We start from the raw sequence: 23,126 nt of genomic DNA, 5'->3' as shown, positions 1-23,126 counted from the left end.
GGTCTGCTGGAAAAATGTTTAAAAAAATAAAGCCGCTCCAAACCCCCAGCCCCGCGTCGGTGAGCCAATTCCGGCAAGGTGAAGGCTGGGCGGGGCGGGGGGGGGGGGCGACGCGGCTGGCGCCCGCGAGGCCACCACGGACCTTGACCGCCGGGCGGGGCTGGGGCGTAGGTGTGGTGGGAGTGCTGGGGGGGCCTCGGGGGGAGGGGACGGTCACGCGGCGCCGGGCTGTGCCGGCCGCGCAGGAGTGCGCCCCGGGCGGGCGCAGGTCGGGGGGCACGGTGTCCCGGCTCACGCTGCGGGCGGTGTCGGGCCGTGCGCGTGTGTGCACCCTTCACGCGGCGGGGAACTGAGTCAAAGTCAAACACTCCCAGGCGTTTGCGGCGTGGCCGCCCGCCCGAGGGGGCGGACGCAGCCCCTCCGGCGGCGCGGGGGTCCCAGCTGAGCTCACGCTCACTCCGGGCTTCTCCCTAGCCAGCCACTGGGGGCCGCGGCGCCACTCCCAGAGCTCCCGACCCCAGGCTCCGGAGGGTTTAGGACTGGGGTCGCTTCCCTGCTCCAATTCCGTATTGGAATCCCCCGCTGCGGGGATGGGGGACGGCTGTCGAACTTCAGCGCGGGAGGCCTGCGGTCCCCTTTCCTTCCGGCCAGCAACCCCCACCCCCACCCTGTACGTGCACATGGCCTCGGAAAAAAAAGTCCCTGGGTGGCTTATTAATGACACACGCAAGCAAAAAACAGGCGCTACCCCGAATTCCAGCCCTGGTGGAGGAAAGTCCACAAGAAAGGCAGCCGGCCGGGCAAGGAGGTACTGGGGGGAAGGTTCAAGAAATCTTGGGGAGGCCCAGGCCCTGGAGACATCTCAGCTGCCAAGGCTGAGACTAGGCAGCGGTTCTGCGAATGGAGGAGACAAATCCTTGTCCTGGTGGTCCTGCTCTGCGAGGTGTAAGCGCCACAGGACCGGAGGTGGGGGCTGGACCTCAGAGCCAGAGGGTCCCCACCCTGCAAGTAACTGTTCAGACCTGGGATGGCCGGGTCCCACCTCTGACTCCCAGCCCCCGCCCGAGGCCAATGTCCAGTTCCCCCTAAAGCACGCTCCCTGGTGACCCCACCCTTCTCAAGACTTTGGGTCCCACTGTGAGTATTAGAAGAGGTTGGCTCTCCTCTTCAGCTTTGGTTTAGGTATGTTGAAAATCATATTTCAAAGTAGAGAGCCCAGCTGGAGCCCCAGCTCTGGCCCTCCTTGGAGCTCAGGGTTCAGGTACCTCCCTGGAATCCTGGGCAGGAGCCTCTTTGACGCTGCCTCCATCTCATTTGAGGGAAGGAAAATCTAGTGCCTTCTTCTGGGGATTTTGGAAAGGGATGGAAGAGGGTGGATGCTCAGACCCATGTCTGCTCCACAGGCTGCCTAGGCAAGGACAGAGCACTCTGCACCTGGCCACCTCCCTGAAGCCCTCTGATAGGACACCCAATGCCAGTGTGGTGCCCTTCCAGGCAGCTGCCCAGGAGGTTTCCACTGGGAAAGCGAGCAGGAGAAATCTTATTTCTATTTAGTTTCATCTCATCCTTTACAAGTCTTATGTGTGTTCGTGGTGCAGGACTGTTTGCCCAGTAGTATAGTATATAATGTCTAAGTGGATACATATACCTATTTCACAATGCATACTTAAATTCCGTCTTTTAAAGAAGGGGGTATGTCATCAGTAACATTTGGAGAGGATTGTCCAGAGGGGAGAACTGAACCGCTTAACCAGCCCTTCACTCCCTGGCCTCCCTTGTCTTTCTGGCTTCATCATCTAATATTCTTCTCCCTTCTCCCCTCCCGATGCCTCCCCATGACATCATTGTTCTGCTGACACTCAACTTCCAGTTGCTGGAACATGCCCTGTGCTTTCATGTCTGCAGCCCCCAGCAGAATCTTCCAGCCGGGGGCCCAACCTTCCTTGAGAGCCTGCAAATTCTGATGCCCCCAGCTCCTCTTCCAATTGGGCACTCCCTGAAGCTCTGCAGGTGCCTTCCATCACCTACGTCTCTCTATTGTGGTCATTTACGTAACTGGCCAGGGCATGTGTCTAGACTAGAAGCCCCTTGAGGGTTGGGCCCAGGTCTCAGTCACATCGACATCCAGAACGGACAGCTTGCTTTACCCTGCCACTGCGGCAGACAACCTGGGCCGAGCGAGGTTAATCAGTCTGCACAAGGTCGGATCTGCTGACTCCAATAATCAGCTTGAGCTTCCTAATCCAGTGCAGGCAGGAACCTCAGGACGGACAGCAGTGGCTTGTGAGAGCGGGCAGGGCCATTTTGGCCTTCTTCTACAGACCTTGTCGGGGAGGGGATGGGGCTGCTGAGCCATGTGCACCACCCTCTTCCTGCTCAGCACCTTGGCCATGCTCTGGCGCCGCCGATTCGCCAACCGGGTCCAACCGTGAGAAACTGACTGGGCCGCGGGCTTGGGTGGGGAGCGGGGGGAAGAACTACTGTGCGGGGCCAGAGCCAAGTTGAAGGTGGGCCCGAGCTACCTGGACCTCCTGGGAGGCTTTGGGGTGGGGGGTGGATTTGCAGGGAGTCCCTGAGAGGCTTCCCCTCAGAGCAGGGAGAGTTTGCACCTCTTCAAAGACTCTGGCTGAAGCTCCCAGCCCCGCAGCCCACCATGGCTAGGTCCTGCAGGAGAGCGGGGGTCTGGGCCTGGGCGCTGCCCACAGCTCTTCCTCCTGCCTGTTCCTCCTGCCCACAGAGAGCCCAGAGGAGTAGACGGGGCCATTATGGGCAGCAGATTGGAAACAGACCTCCCGTCCGCAGGCAGGTAAGGCAGAAGAGAGTGGGGGGTGGAGGAGGGAGGGTGCGTCCAAGAAAGCTGCCGCTTTCCCTATCCCTGTCCGTGCTTGGGGAGGTGTAGGAGTGTGTGCGTGCACGCTGGAGGCTGGCCCCTCGCCCCAGCCACCCTGTTCCCTGTGTGCCCGGTGGGCAGGCTGAATGTTTTCTCTAGGTGGCAGTGGGAGCCCCCAGCCTCTCCTCTGGACCAAAGCTGCTCTGCCTTGTTTGTCCGAGTGTGGGGGTGGTCCCCAGGGTCCTATCGGAAGGCGCAGGGGGACTGGAGAGAGGGACGGGGCAGAAGCAGCTCTGGCGGCTCAGCTCGCCTTCCCCTCCCCCTCCCCCTCCCCGGCTGCCCCCGCTCAGCCTCAGCGGCTCCTCTGCCCAAGCCGCGAGCTGGACTGGCTGTCCAGTCCCCAATAGGAGGCGCAGGAGGAGCATGACATCATCAGCACGGAGTGCCATTGGCTGGGCAGCTCCTGCGGGCTGGACGCTGTCTCCAGTGGCCAGAAAGTTAACTCTTCCCTAGGCTGAAACCATGTGGCCTTTACGAGGGGTGAAGTTTTGAGAACTTATGGATTTTTCCTTCCCTGGGTGACCAGGGTCCTTAGATGATAGGGGCTCCTGTGCCCAACAAAATCCGGAAAAATCGACAAATATTTATTAAGAACATAGTGTTTTGCATGTTCTTTCGTGCCTGTGGGCCCACCTAGTGTGGGAGTCCTGTGTGGAGTGACATTCCCTCCGGCAAAAGGTCTAGGAGCCTTCTCCCACTCCTAGTGAAACAAAGAACAGGATGCCCTTGGGCTCCAGGGCCCCTGGCTGGAGGGAGTCTCCCCATAGGGCTCAGATGGCTGAGCAGTCAGCGTGCCTGCCTGCCGGGGCACCCCAGTGTCTCCTTCTTTTGGGGTGTGGGACCCACCTGCAGTGCCCCTCAGTCACACAGAGACTGGCAAGCCACAAGAATGGGAGTCTCCGTCTGTGTGTGGCCCCTAATTCCTCCTCGGTGCTGGGATCCCTCCAGGCTCTGTCAGAAGGCCCACTGGGCAGCCCTGGGGACGTGCCGGAAACAGGCATTTCTGTGATGCCCTTCCTTGGCATCTAGGCTAGCTGAGATGGTCACGAAAGTGCCCAAGTAGCCCTACTGGTGAAATGGGCTGACCTAGGTGAAATGGTGAGCCCCGGGCCTCACACAGAGCAGGCCCTCAAATGACTGGTCCTCCAGGTTGAGTTTGGGTCTGGAGGTGTATAGCCAGAGTCCACATCCTGACTCCCTGCTTACTGACTGAGAGACTCAGGGAAAGTTACGTGACCTTTTCATTTATATACAAACTGGGATTAATAACAGAATGGTGTGGGGTGTTTGTGAGGTTCAAACTGAGATCATGGTAAAGCACTTGGCATGAAGTAGCTGGCTATTCTCCTGCTGTTACCTGGCTCTTGATCAGGGTTTTAGTCTTCCCCTGAGGTCTCTCATATATTAACTCACTTGGAGGTTGTAACAGTCCCAGAGGGTTGGCAAGACAAGCGTTTCTATCTCTCATTAATAGTGGAAGAAACTGAGGGACAGGGAGGTGTAAGTTACTTGCTTAAGATCATCCATCTGATTTGTGGCCGATGGGGACAGACGGGTCCCTGACTTCAGGCAGTCTGTCTCTTCCACACGAAATAGGCCCAGACCCCCTGTCAGGAGGAGAGAGCTGAATCTGGACTATCTGGCCTGGCCTTTTGTGGTCTAGCCAGAAGGAAGCAGTTTCCTGTTAACTCCTCGGGACCCAGTTAACTGGAAAAATCGGCCTAACACCTAACACCTCCTGCCTTCAAGGGCTGGCCTGAGGGAAATTTCTGCTCTCCAATTCCACAGTCACAAATTCCAGCTGATTTCCCGGCTGCTCCTAACCCTCCATAGTGGGGTGACTTGCTAGGCCTGGGGTGGAAGGGAGAGGAAGTCTGGAAACTCGGGAAGGACATCCCCCTCAATCCTCTGACTCCCATGCTTTTCTGTTTAGGGAGAAAGAGTCTCTGAAGTAAGTCGTCACCTCTTCAGGCGGAGCTCGGCCCCAGGGACTGAGATCAGGGGCAGAAGCAGGTAGGGCAGGCCTGCGAGCCTTGGAGGGGAGAGGGCTGGGCTGGGGACCAGGAAGGAAGACTCTGCAAATCTGGCCGTGTGGGAGCAGAGCAGGCCACCTCCAGCTCTGTGGTCATCGGTGGAGGGTGAGCATAAGGCGGGTGGACTCTCATCAGCTCCTACCTTGAGCCTGTTATGGTCCAGACCACGAGGCAAGGGCTTTAAGGGAACGACATGTGATCTCAACAGCATTTTCTAGGGCTGGGGATGAGGTGAAGAAGTGCCAGCGGACTTCTAAGGGAGAGGAGGTGCTCTGGAATATCCATTCTGCAATGCAGGCCTCTGCCTTGGCATGGGAAGAAGTGCTAATCTGGTTTGGTTTTCTGTATTAGTTCAAGTCCTGGCTTGCTCCCCACCCACAAAGGACGCTGTGGTGGAAGCAGCAACAGGAAGCAGGAGAATGGGAAAAAGCAGCCATCAAGAAGGTAGACCCCTCCCTTTGAGCCCCTGGACCTGTCCTCACTTTGCCCCCTGTGCTGGTGGTGGGACTCCTGAGGCAAGGCCTGGCTGGGGCCGGCAGGAGGGGCAGGGACGCTCATTGCTCTGGGTTGGGCTCCCTTCCTCTGAGGTCCTGAGGACCGTCTGAGGCCGGCCCAGAGCGGGACTCGGCGGGGTCTACTCTGGGGCGGCTAGAGGAGGAGCAGATGGGGAGCAGGGAGCCCCAGAGCCAAAGGATCGCTGATAGGGCTTCTCATTCATTCCCTAACTTAATCCTTGCAATAACCCAAGGAGCCTGGGCATGTTATTGTCCACATTTTGGAAATGAGGAAACACAGAGAGGCTAACGAACTTGTCCAGTGTCGTCTAGCTAGTTAATGGGGGACCCCCCCCAGCCTCATACGGAGGCTGCAGAGCCACCCGCGCTCTTAGCCACCAGGGCCCGGTCGTCTCTGAAACCACCTGGAAGTTTGCAACTGTTCTGTGAAAAGGGGTTCCCCTGGCCTGGCAGCCCCAACGCTTGTGGTCCAAGGCTGCATGGCATCACTTTGCTCGGCTGGCACGCACTTCCTGTGGCACTTCCCTTCCCCGGTCCCCAGGACGCACCCTGTCGCCGGCCGCTCTGCTGAAATTATCTGCAAGAACTGCCAGTTGGATCTGTGACATGTCTGCCTGCAGCTGGAGCGAGGCATCTCTCAGCTGTGCTCCGAATGTGTCTTCCAGGCACGCGTGTGTGCATGCGTGCGTGTGTTCCAAAGGGCCAGTAGCTTGTGGGAAGGGAAGAAGCATGACACTTGTTTTTGTCAATCCGCTGACTGCTCAGCACCGCAGCGGCCTCCTTTGCCCCCAGCTGCTCTGCCATTTCTCTCTTCACAATCCTGCCCGATCCAGAGCAGAGATCAAAGCAGATTTCCGCTTCTGCTCCCTGGGATCCAGGCACAGACCTGCAGGGAGCTGCTCCCGACTGTCTGGAAGCCATTCATCTTGCAAAGCACCCCCCACCCCCTCCTGCACGTGCACCCCCCCTTCCTTGCCATCCAGCCCCCATGGCGGGCGGGCAGGCAGGCAGGCGGGTGGGCGGGCAGCGAAGTCTCCGTCTGGCTGGCCCCTGCCATCAGGAGGCAGGAGATGGGGAGTTCTCTAGACAGAAGCCCCTCTGTCGCCGTGACTCCACATCTGAAGGAGGGAAGGAAAGGGTGAGATGCTGCAGACAGAGGGGACCCGCACTGAAGCCATGGGGGAGGGGCTGCTGATCCTGCAGGGAGCCTGGCAGTGCCGTGGAAGCTTCTAGAAGTAGGGTGGGGCAGAGGCAGGGGAAGGGTCCCACCAGGGGAAGGAGCTCTGGGCTGGAACCACCACAGAGCCCCACTGCGCAGTTGACCCGGGCCAGGAGTTCGTGACCACCTGTCTCAGCTCCTGTCAGCTTGTCTTTCTCCTCCAGGCAGCGGTCTTCCTGGTGACAGGGCTGTCAGGTTGAGGGCCAGAGGGCACCGTTCCTGGGGCCCCAGTCTGCGTCCCTGAGCCCTACCTGTGTATTCATCGTCTAATCTTATTTGCCATGTTCCTGTCACTTCAGCCTCGGCTCTGCTCTCTGCCGTTTCCAGGTGGCCTGTCTCCTTGCACTAGTCTGAGGAATTGTCAGGCCAAGGTCACCTGGCTGGACAGGGGCTGGCTGGCGGCCCAGACACACCTCCACAAAGTGACACCCCTTCGCAGCACTGTTCTAGGAGCCTGCTCAGGGGATGGTGGCTCCTCCAGGCATGGGTCCCAGATGAAGGGAGGGAAGGCGAGGGGATGGGGGGAGTGTGTTGGCTGGCCTTGGCGCCTGCCCGGGCCCTGGCAGCTGGGGTGCCATGTGGGCCGGGAGGGAGGGGCCCTCTCCCCCAGGAGCAGGCTGGCTTCGGTGGGAGCAGATTGTGTTTACACCTTCCCCACACGCCCAGCCCACGCTCCCTCTTATTCCCCAGGGCTCTCCCACCCCTGGGCTCTCTGCACAACTTGCACATTTGCTGCCCCTTTCCTGCTGCAGGAAGGGGCCACCCTCAGCCGAGCGCTCCTCTAGAGAAGGCTGCCCAGCCCCGGGGCGCTCCTTCCTCAGCCCACTATCTCCCGTTGCAGGGGGCGGACCCAGTGTCCCCAAGAGGCTGCCTCCTCCCCCCCCAACCCCATTTCCTTGGAAAGAGCTGCTGCTTGGGAATGGGAGCAGGAAAGCCCAGGGGCTTGGCAGACTGACCATAATAGGAGGGAAGGGATTAAGGGCAACCGGAGAGACAGCGCTGAGGCTGAGAGCTGGTGCCCCCCTGGCCGGGGGGGGGGTGCTGGCTCTCATGAAATATCAATGTAGAATCTAAGAGCGAGGAGTTCGGACTCAGAGCACCGGATTTGAATCCTGACTCCACCGTCTCTTCTCAGTTCTGTGGCCTGGGGTGTGTTGCTGAACGCCCCTGCCTGGGGTTTCTCCTAAGAGGAGGGTAACGGTAAACTTGTCTCAGAGTTCTTGTAAGGGTTAAATTAGATGACGTGTCTAAAGTGCTTAGCGCACTTAGTAAGTGTTCAATATATCTGAGCCTGGGGAACGGTGTTAACTACTGAACAACAGGTCACTTTGCAACAGTGGTAGATTCAGAACAGCTAGTCCTTCGCCTCCTCACCCCATGGCCCTTCCTGCCCTGTCTTTGCCCATACTCAACAGCGGGGCCATGGGCAGTTCTGGAAACAAGCCCGAGCCCGGCCCAGCACAGGGGCACCCGGTAGGACCCGGCAGCCGGGCAGACTGGACCAGGGAGCACCGCCGGGTGCCTGGAACCCTGTCCCAACCTCCAGTGGGAGGTCTGACCCGGACACCTTCCCTGCAACGGGCTCTGCTTCCCCGCATGGATCTCAGCTCCTAGAGAAGACAGGAGGTGATGGCCCTGATGCTTTTCCACCCTCCATCTGAATGCTAATCTCTAATCTCTCTGCTGGTTGGAACCTGAGTGGCAGGGAAAAGGCTGCTCTGCGCGGCAGGGCGGGAGCAGGGAGGTGCTGTTTGTTGTCGGCTACCTTTGTGGCTGAGACTCGGGGCTGCTGCCTGTCGCTCCTGGAGACTGGGACATGACCGGAGAGCTAATGAGGCGGCGGGGGTGGGAAGCAGACGTGGCAGCTGCATCAGTTGCTGCTGTCCGGTGTCACCCTAGGGGGCAGATGCCACCACCGGGAGTACCCCGCCCGTCCCAAACATGTGGTTGTGTGGATGCGGGCAGGATGGTTCTGGGCGAGGGCATCCAGCAGAGGCCCTGGTCCAAGACAAGGTGGGCGTGGCACTTGATCTGAGGCGGGCACGGTGGCATAAGGACTGGTCCCACGGGTTCCCAGGGACCCTTTACAGGACCTCAGTTAGGAAGAAGCCCAAGACCTTGAGCTAGAGGGAAGTAATGCTTCTTTGTGAGCCCCGAAAGAAGGGAAATGGCCAAGGTTTATAGTAATATAATGATACTAATAATATTATTAATAATGGCTAATGTGTCTCAAACACTTCTTCTGTGCTAGGCGCTGTGCCAAGTGCTTTATTTATATGCATTGTCTCATTTATGGGGCAGGAACTGTTGTCATCCTCATTTACCCAATAAGGGAAGTGAAGTTCACAGAGCTTGCTCAAGGTCACTCACAGCGAGTAGTGAAGCCAGGATGTGTGCCCGGGCAATGTGATGCCAAAGCCTGGGAAGGTGTTGGGGCACAGAGCACTGACTCAAGTCTTGAGCTGGGGCTCGAGGACGTCCTGGGTGTGACCTGTCCCCCAGGGCACAGGGAAAGAGAGCTGTGGACCCCGTCCAGTGATATTCCCACTGCTCACTCTGCAGAAACTCATCATTCGAGGCTGGGCCAGACTCTGGGCCCCGTAAGGCCAGTCCTGGCCTGCCAACTGAGGGGAGTGAGGAGAGCTGCCTTTCCAGGACCTGTCACGGCCCTCAGGGAGGAAGCAGTGGCCCCTAGCCAGGACGACAGACATCATCGAGCTTGTCACTCATTGCCACTACGGCTCTGTTGCAGAGCCCTGGGGGTAGGAGAGGATGGTAGCCAGCAGCCCAGCCTGAGATGGGGGAGCTTGAGGAGGAAGGCTCTGTTGTTTGTTTTGCAGGGGAGGGTGTGCGGTTTCAGGGAGGTGGCCTCAAGAGGGACCCGCTGACTTCAGCTGGAAACCAGCCCTCATACCTAGGGATTACGGACCCTGTCTGTGGGATACACATGCCCCCTAGCGGGGATTAAGCTGAGAGGGTGGCTGAGAAAATTAAAACCAGAAAAAAAAAAAAAAGATTTTCTGATAGATTATGGCCTCTGAGCCTGGATGGGAATGGCCGGTCCCGTGTCCGTGCAAAAGCACGTGCCCGCGGGCACACACAGGTTTAATACCATTTGCAGAGGCCAGGTGAACGGAACATTCAAAGAAATGATTTCATTTCTTCTTGGTCATTTACTTAAGAAGCGTGTATCGGGAGCCTGCAACATACACACCCTGTGGTAGGTGCTGGAGTCAGACCGTGACGAAAGGGACGGTGCCCGACCTGCCAGGGGGGACAACAGGAAGAACCTGGCTGAGGAAGCCCAGGTGTGCTGGCTTGGCCGCTGTCTGGTCACATGAGCTTTCCTTCTCTGGACCTCAGTCTCCCCATTTAACAGGCAGTGTGGAACCCAAGTGGTCTGGTGCTGAGGATGGGAGGGACCCCCGACTACCCTCAGAAGAAGAACCGTCTGGTAAAATGAAGGGGATGGACCTCTTCCAGATTCTCCCAGTCAGAACAGGCTACGATGGACCGTGTTTGGAGGTGCTGACAGTGACTCGCCCCCTCAGCAAGCGTGGATGGAGCACCTGTATGCTGGGCCTCGTGGGTGCAGAAATGAAGCAAGACTTCCTGCCACAAAGAGCTAGAAAACATAGCAGAATATAAGCAACCGACACTTGATAGCAGGCACCACACAGGATGGTGACCACATGGCCGCCTCAGTGTCTGCCTCACCCAGGTCCCTGTCTGTGGCGTGGGGAGGGGAGCCCCAGCAGACTGCAGGGGTCTCGTTCTGGCGAGGAGACAAGAGCAGAGCTCAGGACAGCGTGCTGTTCCTAAGGGTATACACACAGATCAGAGGGATCGCCAAAACAGACACCACGACGGTGATCCGATGGAGAAAGAAAAGTCCTTTTGAGAGAATACGAAAAGCACTAACCATAAAAGAAAAAGATAAGTGGAACTTTATCGAAATTCTTGGAAAGCCCAGAATATTTGCCAAGCAAAAATCTGAGAAAGGACCCGTATCCGGAATATATAAAGAACTTTTACAACTCAATAAGAAGAAGACAGCCCCCCAAAAGGGGGGGGGTTTAATAGACACTTCACAAGAAAGTATACATATGGCCAGTAAACACATAAAAAGATACACAACATCCTAAGTCATCAAGGAAATGCAAATTAAAACCACTATGAGGTACTACTGCACACTCACCAGAACGGCTAAAAGACCATGACAGATGTTGGTGAACGACCGTAATCCTGTACTAATACATTGCTGGGAAACCAGTTTGGCAGTTTCTTAGGAAGTTATCCAAGAGGAATGAACCTGGTCCACACAAAGAGATGTTCAGAGCAGGGTTATTAATAATAGCTTCAAACTGGAAACAACCCAAATATCCTTCAACAGGTGAACGGATAGGAAAGGGGGCAGTGTATTCACACAATGGAATACTACTCAGCAATAAAAAGGAAATGAGCCACGATATGAGTCATAACACGGGGCACTGAGAGAAGCCAGACCCCAAAGAGCACCTACCGTATGAATCCAAGTAGAGGAGATTCTAGAACAGGCAGAACTAATCTGGAATGGCAGAAAGCAGATCAGTGGTTGTCTGGTGCCAGGGCTAGATATGGACACTGTGAAATAGCAGGAAGGTGCCCTTCAGGGTGCTGGAGATGTTCTAAATCCTGACCGGGGTTGTGGTTATACGGGTGTACGGCTGATTGGATGATTGAATCGTACATTTTAAATGCATGCATTCTATTGTATGTAAATTATACCTCAATAAAGATGACTTAAAGAGTTTAAAAAAAAAAACAACAAGAATGAAGACCTGATCCTTGTCTTGCTCACAGTCTAGTGGAAAAGCCAGATGTGAAAACAAATAATCATGACAGTGAGTATCCTAAGAAGTGTGCTCAAATAACAAGGTTCTGTTCGTGACGCGCTCCCTCACGCCCGGCCCGGGGAGGCGCTTGTGCGTGCACTGTTCTAAATGTCCAGATGAGAAAAGAGGCTGAGACGGACGGGCAGTGGTTCACGCGGGGTTACTGAGCTAGAATCAGAGGGCTGGGACGGCTCCGAGCCTACCTGGGTGAGGAACATATTTTCGCCAGCCTGCGGCAGAACACCCAGCAGAGAGCTCGGGACCGCTGCAGCTTCTCAGGTGAGACTTTGCGGAGGAGGTATTGACACAGGAGCTGGAATTTGCTCAGCAGAGGAGAGGATGAGGGGAAGGAAATTTCGAGGCAAAGGGAACAAACAATATAAGCAAAGGCTGAGCAACACTCGTGGGAAGGCAGGGTTCCTGGGAATGGAGAGACGTGTCCCAAAATGAGCAGAAGAGGTCAACAAGATATTACATGTTCTTCTCATTCACTTATTTGTTAAGAACCCATTAAGCAATAATTTTACGAGAGGCAACAGCTCTGCTGAGCAGGCAAGTGATGTGTGTGCTCTTAGCAAACACAGGAAACAACCCACTGCCATGCCAAGGTCGCCTCTTCTCAGTGAATGGGATACGCCTTGCGACATTTCTCCCCCTGCAGGAGGTTAAAGCTGTGGTCCACAGTCCCAGATTTCTGCTGAACACAATCTGTGGCACGCTTTCATGATCTTCAGAAATCCCAGGCGGGAACAAAAAAAACCCCTGTGCTTTTATGCTGGGCTTTCTGGCTGGCTGAAGTCAGGCCACTGGAGTGAAGCAAAATGTGTCCCACTGTCATCCCGTGTTCTTCCGGGAAACTCCGCACAGCGGTGAGGATCAGAGGCTTTGAGGCTGGACTGTCTGAGGTCTGATCTCAACGCTCCCACTTACTGATCACTTTCACCTTTCTGCCCTTTGGCTTCTTTGGTTGCAAAAGGGGGGTGATCATAAGAGGGCAGATGGGAGAATGAAGGGACAGTACATGCAATGTGTTCAGACCCATCAAGTCTGAGGCGTTAAGCATGTACGGTTTTCGTATGCCAGTCTGGCCTCAATATGTTGGCTTCTTAAAAGGAAGGTGCTTCGAGCAGAGCCTGGCCCAGAGCAAACACTCAATAGACAGTAGCTTTTGTGTTTTCAGAAAGGGGACATGCACGTGTCAGCTCATTCCTTTTATTTTGCCATGACCTGTTCTTTCAGAGAATTATAATAAAACGAAAAAGATTTGGGACATGTGGATCATATCATTTAGGACGATTGTGACTCTAACAGAACACCCAACTTAGGGTGGCTCAAACAGTAAGGACACTTCTTTTTTAAATCTCCCATTCTGGGACATCTGGGTGGTGCAGTAGGTGAAGCGCCCAACTCTTGGTTTCGGCTCAGGTCATGATCTCAGGGTCATGAGACTGCGCCCTGCGTTGTGTGTGTGTGGGGGGGGGAGGTCTGTGCTCGGCGGGGAGTCTGCTTGGGATTCTCTCTCCCTCTCCTTCTGCTCCTCCCCCCCAAAATAAATAAATGTGAAAAACTCTGATTCTGTGTTTCACTGAAACTAACATGTCATTGCTTGTAAGATGCTCCTCGCATTCAGAAATATTAAAATGTTAAAATATGTGTCTCTGAGTCAAAACAAAGGTCTGAAGGTACGGGGCTCTAGGACTGGTATTTCGGCAGTTCATCATGAAGACGCTGTTCTTTGTTTCTGCTCTGCCACGTCAGACTTTCGGCTCTGGCTTTGGAACAAGCCTCACGGATGCAAGAAGCCTGCCACAGCCTCAAGCATCCTATCTTCACAGCGTCCCAAAGCCAGGAGAGAGGCTGTTGTTTTTAAAAACAAGAACACTTCCCCAAACTTGGCATAATTGCATCACACACCCTTTTCTGAATTCCTGGCAGAAGGAATAGATTTATGTAAGGGTCTGGGGCCGACTCATCAAGATTCGCCCTTAGGGCTGGGGAGGAGCCCGTCTCCACCAAAGCACAAAGACAGCCAGTAGCTTTGTTCCGCTTGTGAGATGGAGGAAGAACCGCTGTGGGCTGCCACGCAGATGAACGTCCTGTGAATCACCGGTCGGCTGCTCCCGACATAAGCAGCCAACTGCTTGGGACATACCTATCCACCTTCCTGTTCTTACTAATGATAGTAGAGCTTCCTTTCCAGGTTAAGAAATTAACCTCAATATTCCAAAGACTCGGCTTCCTATTAATGTGGGTTTCGGATACCATCTCTGAAATCCTATCAGTGAATGGAACCCAGTGAGCTCATCACCCGAGCACAGAAGGCCAACTGACTAGATCTCACCTCTGTGCTCACAGCCAAGGCCCTTGCACTGCACCGAGGACTTTGGCCCTGCTCCGCTAGTGTTCTGCTTCTGTCACTGAGCACTGGACTGTGTGACTCTGTCCATATCAGTAACCACAGATCCGCACTAGCCTTGGATAACGGCTGCATCGTAAGTCCACCGCACATAAAACTCAAGAATCCCAGACCTCGGGGCGCCTGGCTGGCTTAGTTAGTGGAGCACACGACTCAATCTCAGGGTCCTGAGTTCAAGCCCCGTGTTGGGTGTAGATCCTACTTAAAAAAAGAAAAAGAAAAAAAAGAAGAAATCACAACATCTAACACTTTGGTCTCGACAGCTCTGAACCCCTGCTTGCTCATTCAGAAATCTGATGCATTCTTTGCTGTCTTTCCCACTGATTTCTTTTTAAGATGTTTATTGATTGATTGATTGATTTGAGGGAGAGAGAGAGTGCGTGCGCGCACGAGCACAGGAACAGGAAGGGAGGGGCAGAGGGAGAGGGAGAAGCAGACTCTCCGCTGAGCAAGGAGCCCAGTTTGGGGCTCCATCCCAGGAGCCTGAGATCATGACCGGAGCCGAAGGCAGATGCTTAGCCGCCTGAGCCCCCCGGTCTTTCCCACGGATTTCTGGCCTGTCCAGGCAGCGTGCCCAACAGGTGCGCAGTCACAAGTCCTCTCACTGCATTTTACTCTGGCCTCTTGGCCGCTGCCCAGCCGCCCGGGACACCCCATCCGCTGTGAGCCTGCTGCTCTTCCACTAAGTGTCCTGTCGGGTGTGAAAGCTACACTATGGACACACTAGGCAGCAACCAGTCCGGGACTCAAGACAGCCTTGCTAGAGCCCAGAGCCCCATGGTCTAGCACCCATCAGCCCCTGCAGCCTCTCCTCCTTACCCTTCCTGCCATAAAGTGGCTCAAAAACTGTGGAACAGGGGCCCATCATTCCCCCCAGTAATTTCATCCCTAACAACCCCTGCAAACACACAAAACCCCTCTTTGCTCCTCTCCCCCACAACCAGAAGCCCTATAATAAGACTGATGTATAGATTCACCTGGTGCAGTACAACTTAGTGGTGAAAGCATGGACTCTACATGCAGGGGACTCCAGCAAGTACCAGTTGTGTGCATTTGGGCAAGTTACTTCATCGCTCAATGCTTGCATTCCCTCATCCGTGAAACAGGGGTAGTGACGGTGCCCTTCACAGGGCATGGTGCACATTAAACAAATCAGTGCACATCTAGTGCTCCAGGAGTAACATAGTAAGTGCCACGAGGTATCCACTCTGGCTATTGTTCACCTGCAGCAGGTCGCTCGCCTGCAGCCCTGCAGTGTTTGGAACTTCCACACTTAAAACTCCCTCTCCAGAGGCACCTGGGTGGCTCAGTCGTTAAGTGTCTGCCTTTGGCTCAGGTCATGATCCCAGGGTCTTGGGATCGAGCCCCGCATCGGGCTCCCTGCTCCACGGGAAGCCTGCTTCTCCCTCTCTCTCTCTCCCTGCTTGTGTTCCCTCTCTTGCTGTCTATCAGAAAAATAAATAAAATCTTAAAAACAAAAACAAAACTCCCTCTCCAAGGATGCCTGCCTCAGTCATGATCTCAGGGTCCTGGGATCCAATCCCGCATGGGGCTCCCTGTTCAGTGGAGAGTCTGCTTCTTCCTCTCCCTCTCCCTCAGTGCCCTCCCTCTCTCTCTTAAATAAATAAAATCTTAAAAAAACAAAAACACCCTCTCCTAGTGTACAGGGAGAGAACCCATTCCCCCTTTCGGTATTATACAAAACAGTATCTTCAAGGGTAAGACAGAGAAACTTATGGGCCAATTTTACAAGATAGAAGTTACTGCTAAGTGAGCCCATGATTACCTGTTGAGTATGTTCTGTGAGCAGAGGCAGCGAAATACCAACCAGGCACTGTGACGAAATTAAAAAGAAAATAAAAATAACTAAAAGAGATGTTTCCTGGGGCGGCTGGGTGGCTCAGTCGGTTAAGCGAGGGACTCTTGGTTTCCCCTCAGGTCATGATCTCAGGGTGGTGGGATGGAGCCCTGGTGTGGGATTATGGGGAGTCTGAGATTCCCTCCTCCTGCTGTGCGTGCGCGCTTTCTCTCTCAAATAAATAAATAAATCTAAAAAAAGAGAGATAGACATCTCCTGCCTTAAGAGCTTACAGTCAAATAGGCAAACATAAACAAATGTGGCAACTTGATAATAAGCACGTGGGACCTATGGCCGCATACAGAATAACAATCCAGACTCAATGCCACTGAAATCATCGCTAAAAGGTTGATGAGAAAGGGGGGAGGATAATGCAGAAAAGGCTTCCCGGTCTTGCAAATTTAAACTAATTTCCAAATAGGTGTAAATTCTGGCTCTGACTAGTGAGTGTTAAGAATAATGGTCAGGGCGCCTGGGTGGCTCAGTTGGTTAAGCGACTGCCTTCGGCTCAGGTCATGATCCTGGAGTCCCTGGATCGAGCCCCGCATCGGGCTCCCTGCTTGGCGGGGAGTCTGCTTCTCCCTCTCCCACTCCCCGTTTGTGTTCCCTCTCTCGCTGTGTCTTTCTCTGTCAAATAAATAAATAAAATCTTTAAAAAAAAAAAAAAAGAATAATGGTCAGAAGGGGCGGTGGCTGCTACACACCACCCCTGCTCTTCTCTGGTTTTTTTTCTCTTGTGGAATTAAAGCCGCCCAGCGAGTGGGGCTCAGGGTCTTTCGGAGCCGCAGCTCGCGGGCGCCCCCTGCCGCCCGGGCCTCCCCGCCCTCACCCCAACTTGAAGGGCAGCGGAGCAGGACACCCTACAGTCCCCCGGGAATCTGCCGCCCCTTCTCTAATGCAGCCCACCACCCAGATGACCCCTCCCCGCCCCAAGTGAAATCCGCAGAGCGATTAAGAATGCAATCCGGCCGGGCCTCGGTTTCCTCATCCGTTCCCCTCGTGAGGCCCCCTTGAACTTTCTGCGCCACCCCAGTCTCGGCCAGGGACAATCTGTGGACTCAGTAGATAAATGACTGTAGCTGAAGCAACCGTCCATCTTCGTTTTCTTCCAAGATCAGGCCTCCCACCCCGGGGTCTCTACTGTCCCTGGTGGCGGCCACCATCTTATCCCCACGTCCAGAGCCCCGCTGAGAATGCGGCCGCCCCCATCGGCGGTTGTTTGGACTACATTTCCCCTGAGCCCTTTCTCAACATCGCGCGAGCTCTCGCGAGACTGCTGAGAGGACGTGTGCGCAGGCGCGGCTCCACCTTCTTTTCGGGGCAGGCCGCGTGGCTGGGAGGCATGGCGGCTTCTGGCTGGATCCAACAGGGCGAGCATTCTCGGGCCTTTGGCTGCGGTAAGGCTGTGGAGGTGGGGAAACGAGATCTTCCTTGACCCGGCGCAACTTCATTCGGCCTCCCCTGCCTCAGAGGCGGAATGGTGTCGATAAGCCGGTCTCCCTTCTAGGGTGGTTGGGAGGCTTAGTGGAAATACCGGCTCAGAAGACGCAGAAGGGCGCGAGTGTTGATGATTGAAGGGAGAGCGCTCAGGCCCTCCTTTGGAGTTAGAGGGCCCCTCCTGGGGCGGGAGAGGTTCTCCCAGCCTGTGCAGCCTCGTGCGTCGCACAACTACTGTGTGCCCTGCGGGGCTCCGAGGCCCGCCCACGGGGCAGGCTGCGGGTGGCAGTTCTTAATTCACATCGAGTGTTAACGTCCAAGTCAAGTCCCTCCTAGAGTGCCTTGAGGACGGCCCTAATCAGTAGTTTCTATTTAATCCTATAGACAGTCGTAAATGGGATTGTCGATTTTGGAAAGCCATAATTCTACAACCCACCTTCCAAGCTCATTTTTTCATTCCCCACAGGCTTTTCTTTGGCATCTGCGGAGGCAGTGAGCAGCAGACCTGCAGGTTGAAGCTTAAAAGTAACGAATGCATCCCTGAAATGAGTAAGGATGGATGCCGGAAGGCCCGCCACCTACCGCAGCCTCACACTTTATTCTGGTTTTAAGTTCAGTTTTATGAGCACGTGGACGCATAAATCCAGTTAGGGTGAGAAAAATGGACCCCAAATCCGGAAATGAGCCGGGCCCGTGCCGGTGTGATTTGGGGCCACTAGGTGTCACTGTTTGGAATCAAAAGGGTTGCTGCACACAGGGATGGGAGGGAGACTTAGGAAATGGGTTTTGGTTGGCTGGGGTTTAGAAATACTTGTGGATGATTTAAAGTTATCCTTTTCTGAAAGGACATCTTTTGTGAAGAGTTCTGATGCCTTGAGGCTCAGCTTTTTAAATACCAATCTTGAGATAACATCTTGACATTGGAACGAAGTACATTTCCCTTAGAGATTAAAGGTGTTGACTGTAGACTCTGAAAAAAGTCAAGTGAAAACCATCATCGTAAGATGTTGAGTGTAAGGATTTTTTTATGAAAATTCTATAAATGGGAAGATTTTTTTTTTAGCTCTTCGGCAGAATTGCAGAGATTAGCGTCCCTTTAGTGTCTAGTTAGATTTCAAGGTTGTGAGCCTCCCAGGATTGTTCCTGCCCAGGTAAGGGAAGGAGTGTGGAACTCTGCTAGCCTCCTTGCCAAGCAGTCTCCCAAACTACTTGTTAAACAATCTTAAGTGGAGTAGATATTTTCTCCTTTGCTACTGAGCAAACAAACTGAGGCTTAGAGTTAATACAGCTGTTTCTTGTGTTTTATTTTGTTTTTAAAGATGTTATTTATTGGACAGAGAGAGACACAGGAAGAGAGGGAACACAAGCAGAGGGATTGGGAGAGGGAGAAGCAGGCTCCCCGCTGAGCAGGGAACCCTATGCGGGGCTCAATCCCAGGACCCTGGGATCATGACCTGAGCCGAAGGCAGTCGCTTAACCAACTGAGCCACCCAGGCGCCCCACAGCACTGGCTATTTTTAAGTAACCCTTGGAGGCAGATCTATAATCCTCTACTAAAAAAAAACTGATCCAGCTCTGTGGATCATTGTGTATGCAGAGGTGAGTGAAAGAGAAATGACCTTGTGTGATGGTGCCTTCTGGCAGCGGGTTCCCTTTGTACAGCTGGCCTTCAACAGGATGTCCCAAAGGAGTAACCGCACATTTTACTGACAATGGAATATACACCCCACACATACTCTGCTATCAGGTACTTTGTGCCAAGGTAGACTCTGTCTTTAAAAGGGCAGGAAGTAGGGGCGCCTGGGTGGCTCAGTCGTTAAGCGTCTGCCTTCGGCTCAGGTCGTGATCCCGGTGTCCTGGGATCGAGCCCCGCATCGGGCTCCCTGCTCAGTGGGAAGCCTACTTCTCCCTCTCCCACTCCCCCTGCTTGTGTTCCCTCTCCGCTGTGTCTCTCTCTGTCACTATAAATAAATAAAATCTGTTAAAAAGGGGAGGGGGCAGGAAGTGTCAGTGAGTCAGGTCTGGGATGCTGGGTACCTCTGGGCACTAGGTATCAGCAGTTTTTACCTTGAAGGAAAATTCTTTTAATAAAGTAGACAAGATTTAGAATTCCTTTTTTTTTTTTTTTTGAAGATTTTATTTATTTATTTGAGACAGAGAGAATGAGAGAGAGAGCACATGAGAGGGGGGAGGGTCAGAGGGAGGAGCAGACTCCCTGCAGAGCAGGGAGCCCGATGCGGGACTCGATCCCGGGACTCCAGGATCATGACCTGAGCCGAAGGCAGTCACTTAATCAACTGAGCCACCCAGGCGCCCAAGATTGAGAATTCCTAATGAGGGAAGCAAAGCAGAATTTTGTAAGGAAAAAGTGGTCTCCCTCTGCTAGAAGGATCAGCCCGTGGGCTGGAGGATTGGTGGGAGCTGAGTCCATGATGATCTAAAGTTATCCCTGTCTGAAGGCAAAGAAAGGCCTTTCTGTGGAATATGGATGTCTGAAACTCAGTTCCCAAGTTTGCTTTATAAAAAAATGGAGGCCAGATTTGAGGGTGAGCTACTTGAGAGTTAACCTGTGTATATCTTGAGTAGGTTTTTCTTTTGCAATTTTTCCTTGCCAGGTGCAGTCTCAGCCTCGGTTTCTGAGGCTGGAAAAGGATCCTGCAGAAGCAGATAGGTAGCGCCTAGTCCACTGCCCTGGGCCCGAAGTGGAGACTTTGCTTTCGTACGTAAGTAGAGCCCTTCCAAGTAGACTTGGATGGGATGTTTGTTTTGCTGCTCCTGCCTCGGGTTTAGGATTGTGCTGAGTGGCAGGGAGATTTTAACATGGGTTTGTTTTCTTTTTTTTTCTTTTTAAGATTTTATTTTTTGACAGGGAGAGACACAGCGAGAGAGGGAGCACAAGCAGGGGGAGCGGGAGAGGGAGAAGCAGGCTTCCCGCCGAGCAGGGAGCCCGATGCGGGGCTCGATCCCAGGACCCTGGGATCATGACCCGAGCCGAAGGCAGACGCTTAACGACTGAGCCACCCAGGCGCCCCTAACATGGGTTTGTTTTCTTTGCTAGATGTCTGCGGTGTGTGAGACAGAACTGACATGCTTTGCCTGAAGTAAGTGAAAGGACTCCTCTGTTGCTTGTGGTCTTTGTTGCCATCTTTCGTGTCCCTCGGAAGCCCCACAAGCCTATGATGGTTAGTTATCCCTGTCTGAACATCTCGGCTGAGGGGAAACCATCTATTCTGAGGCATTGGGGTTTGGCTCTTTGCTCTTACAAGTTGAGGCTTTATCAGGGATCAATCTGAACGGACTCCAGATGGAATTGTCTACCCTGCGGAGACCCCAGTCGAGCGCATCGTCCCTCTGCAGCTTGAAAAGTGATGGTGTGGCTGCCCTGTCGCACTCTAGGCCCCTTGATCGATATTCCTGGGGTACAGGCTCTAGGAGGGGGCAGAAATGGGCAAGTAGCCCGGGTGTGGGTCATGTTCTTACTGTGGAATGAAAGAGCGCTTGTCCCATATTTCGAGGAAATGAATGCAGTCTTTGAAACCGACGGGAATGTCGGAAGTCTGCCGGTTGCGGCAGGACTGTGACCTACCTCTGCGCCACATGGTGACGTTGAGGAAAGAAGGCATGGCACCAGCAGAGCTGTTTGGTTTCCAGGTGCTTTGTTTACAACACCAGGGAGCTCTCCTAGGGTTAGCTGAGATCGGGTCTGGACAGCATGATGGGCATGGGGCTGCTCCTGGGGTAGCCGAGGGCTGAGGGGCTGTCATGAGAACAAGAAAGTAGCCCAGTGATACTGGGCCGGGAGGGTGTCTGGCTTTGTTCCCATTTAAATGCCAGGCTTAGAGTGGGCAGATGGCCTTTTTCTGTTGAAATTGGGGACTATGTATGGGCTTTTTGTATTTAAGGTCACATAATTGTTCAGTTACCAAGAAAGCTAGATTTGGGGTGGGATTTAATAAGCCTGAAAACTGGCCCCAGTAAAAGTATATGTTTTAGCAAGTCGGGAAGCTGACTTCTTGCCTTACTGTTCCTGCGGAGTAGATTTGACTGCACCACGGGACTCACGTAGACCTTTAGGTTTGACTTGAAAAGAAAAGCTTAACCTCCAGAAAGGGGTTGAATGAGAATGTCCCCAGCGCTTCGTGGTGGTTCTTCCCTGGCCCCTTGCCAGACCCTGCTCCCTTTGCGCATTAGCTCCTGAGGGCAGGCTGCAGTTTCGGGTCTTCTGGGAATCCTAGCAGCCTGCTTTGAAGCATTCTGTGCCCGGTGGTCCCCTCAACAGCATGGGCCTAATGTTTGGTTACAATGAGCGCTGCTACGATTGCCTTTTCTTCATTCAGTTTGGCTTTCAATTTTGAGTCCCCTGCTTGACTGATCCATCAAATGACTCTCCTTTGGTCTTGCAGGTTATCTCCTCAGGACAGGCGATGCCAGGTGGAGCAGCACGGCCTCTGTTGCTAATTGTTAATGCCTGCAAAATAATCCCCCAAAGGGAGAATAATTGAAGAATTCTTTGGACTTGGTCTGCAAAAGGAGCCAAAGAATTTGAGTGACAGCTCATCCCGCTGGCAGTCAAATCAGGGTGTAACATCCAGGATGCCACAGTTTAGCTGATCTGGGTGTAACTGGTGTGCTGGCAAGAGGGCATGATTGTGAACTGAAAAGGGTTAATGTGTATGTGCTCTGTTTTGGGGAGACTGAGGGGAAGCAGGTGCTCCGCCTAGAAAGAGGCTTCTCAGAGTGGATTTCCTGTGAAGTTAATGTATCTTGGGCTTAAATTTTGAAGCACAAATAAAAGTTTTTAAAAATGGATTTTTGTAACATGGATTTCATGTTGAGACCCTCATACTGGGATTTTATTCTGTGACTTAGCTAACACATTCTTACGTAAATGAAGGTTTCACAGAATACTGTTTGTTTTTTAAGAGGGGCAGAGGGAGAGAAAGTCACAAGCAAACTCCATGCTCATCGGGGGGTTCGATCTCATAACCCTGAGATCACCAGCTGAAATCACATCGAGTCAGACACGTCTGGGCCCTGTGCTCAGCGGGGAGTCTACTTCCTCTCCCTAAGAGTGGGACACTTAACCGACTGAGCCACTGAGGTCCCCCAAGTTTCATAGGATGCAATCATGTTTTAGAAGTTCCCCACTAAATTGATTTTCTGCCCCTCTTAATGGGTTACCACCCACAAACATAACGTTAGCATTTCTCAAATGTAACGGATTGACCTAGGTTCTGATAGCTACAGATGTGACGGGAATAAGGACAAGTGTCCTGGATACAAGGAGGCCAGGCGTCCTGACTTAGGCTATGCTAGCTTACCAGGGCAGTTGGATTTCTTTACTAGTAAAGGTCACTGTCAGGTGGCAGAAGGGACTGATTACTTGGTACCAGGTTTCCCACATTTGATGGTGTTCTTCCCAGGCCAATAATTCTTTCCAGAGAAATATACTTGGGACACTGCTGTCTTTGAGATCAAGGGACAGTTCGATGTTGCCAAGCTAAAGGGAGAGGCCTTGGCCTCCTGCTTGCTACTCCCCTCCAGCCTACACTGCTCGCCAGCTGCAGGAAGTGGTGGTTTCAAGCAGCTGCCTCTGACATGAATGCCCAGGTCTTTGATCACATACCTGAATTTCTAAAGTAGTTTGATTCCAGTGACAGTTCATCCCTCTAAAACATGCTCATAGGATCTGCCTTCCAAAACCACGGAGCCAGAGGCCAGGTCCTGGGCCTTGGTGAATTAGCCAGTGGTGATCAGTGCCCCCTCAGGCAGGCTTTGGACAGTGGAGCAGATCAGACTTGAGCTACTAGTCCTCAGGCCAGTAAATCCCAGGGCTTAAGGCCTATATGGTGATACCTTGGTTAGTTGAGACTTACCCTTCCAA

The 23,126-nt window shown here is 53.5% G+C and overlaps 1 protein-coding gene, 1 long non-coding RNA gene and 1 other non-coding gene across 5 annotated transcripts; all 3 read left to right on the top strand.

Moving 5' to 3' along the window:
* The first annotated feature begins 187 nt into the window (after positions 1 to 187).
* PRCD (photoreceptor disc component) lies at positions 188 to 15,119 on the top strand. Of its 2 annotated transcripts, XM_081804411.1 has the most exons (4): positions 188 to 2,428; positions 2,738 to 2,806; positions 4,824 to 4,903; positions 9,840 to 15,119. In XM_081804411.1, exons 1-3 carry the CDS (start codon positions 2,355 to 2,357, stop codon positions 4,843 to 4,845), a joined length of 165 nt encoding a protein of 54 aa, XP_081660537.1. In that variant the 5' UTR covers positions 188 to 2,354; the 3' UTR covers positions 4,846 to 4,903; positions 9,840 to 15,119. The 2 variants fall into 2 exon arrangements, 1 of the variants encoding a protein (XP_081660537.1); XR_014140372.1 differs by lacking the exons at positions 188 to 2,428; positions 2,738 to 2,806; positions 4,824 to 4,903 and adding an exon at positions 4,918 to 8,283.
* Positions 15,120 to 17,092: 1,973 nt separating this feature from the next.
* LOC115943731 (uncharacterized) lies at positions 17,093 to 22,051 on the top strand. 2 transcript variants are annotated; one of them, XR_004078321.2, is made up of 5 exons: positions 17,093 to 17,202; positions 17,709 to 17,791; positions 19,858 to 19,965; positions 20,301 to 20,343; positions 21,646 to 22,051. It is a non-coding gene; the product is annotated as an uncharacterized LOC115943731 (long non-coding RNA). The 2 variants fall into 2 exon arrangements; XR_014140370.1 differs by having other exon boundaries at positions 17,709 to 17,894.
* Positions 19,664 to 19,745, top strand: LOC115943937 (small nucleolar RNA R38). The gene has a single exon (XR_004078508.1). It is a non-coding gene; the product is annotated as a small nucleolar RNA R38 (small nucleolar RNA).
* Positions 22,052 to 23,126: the final 1,075 nt, after the last annotated feature.

The sequence above is a fragment of the Leptonychotes weddellii genome, chromosome 15, assembly GCF_054177405.1.
Source record: "Leptonychotes weddellii isolate Sample4059 chromosome 15, ASM5417740v2, whole genome shotgun sequence".
NCBI classification, from domain to species: domain Eukaryota; kingdom Metazoa; phylum Chordata; class Mammalia; order Carnivora; family Phocidae; genus Leptonychotes; species Leptonychotes weddellii.
The sequence above is the reverse complement of the archived record's forward strand: the minus strand, read 5'-3'. Positions and strand labels throughout refer to the sequence as shown.

What these genes read in the sequence shown, in the direction of transcription:
- PRCD (XM_081804411.1), top strand. Translation starts at nt 2,355, where the DNA reads ATGTGCACCACCCTCTTCCTGCTCAGCACCTTGGCCATGCTCTGGCGC. An exon ending in TTCGCCAACCGGGTCCAACC is followed by an intron (nt 2,429 to 2,737) that starts GTGAGAAACTGA and finishes TCCTGCCCACAG; the next exon opens with AGAGCCCAGAGGAGTAGACG. An exon ending in GACCTCCCGTCCGCAGGCAG is followed by an intron (nt 2,807 to 4,823) that starts GTAAGGCAGAAG and finishes TTTTCTGTTTAG; the next exon opens with GGAGAAAGAGTCTCTGAAGT.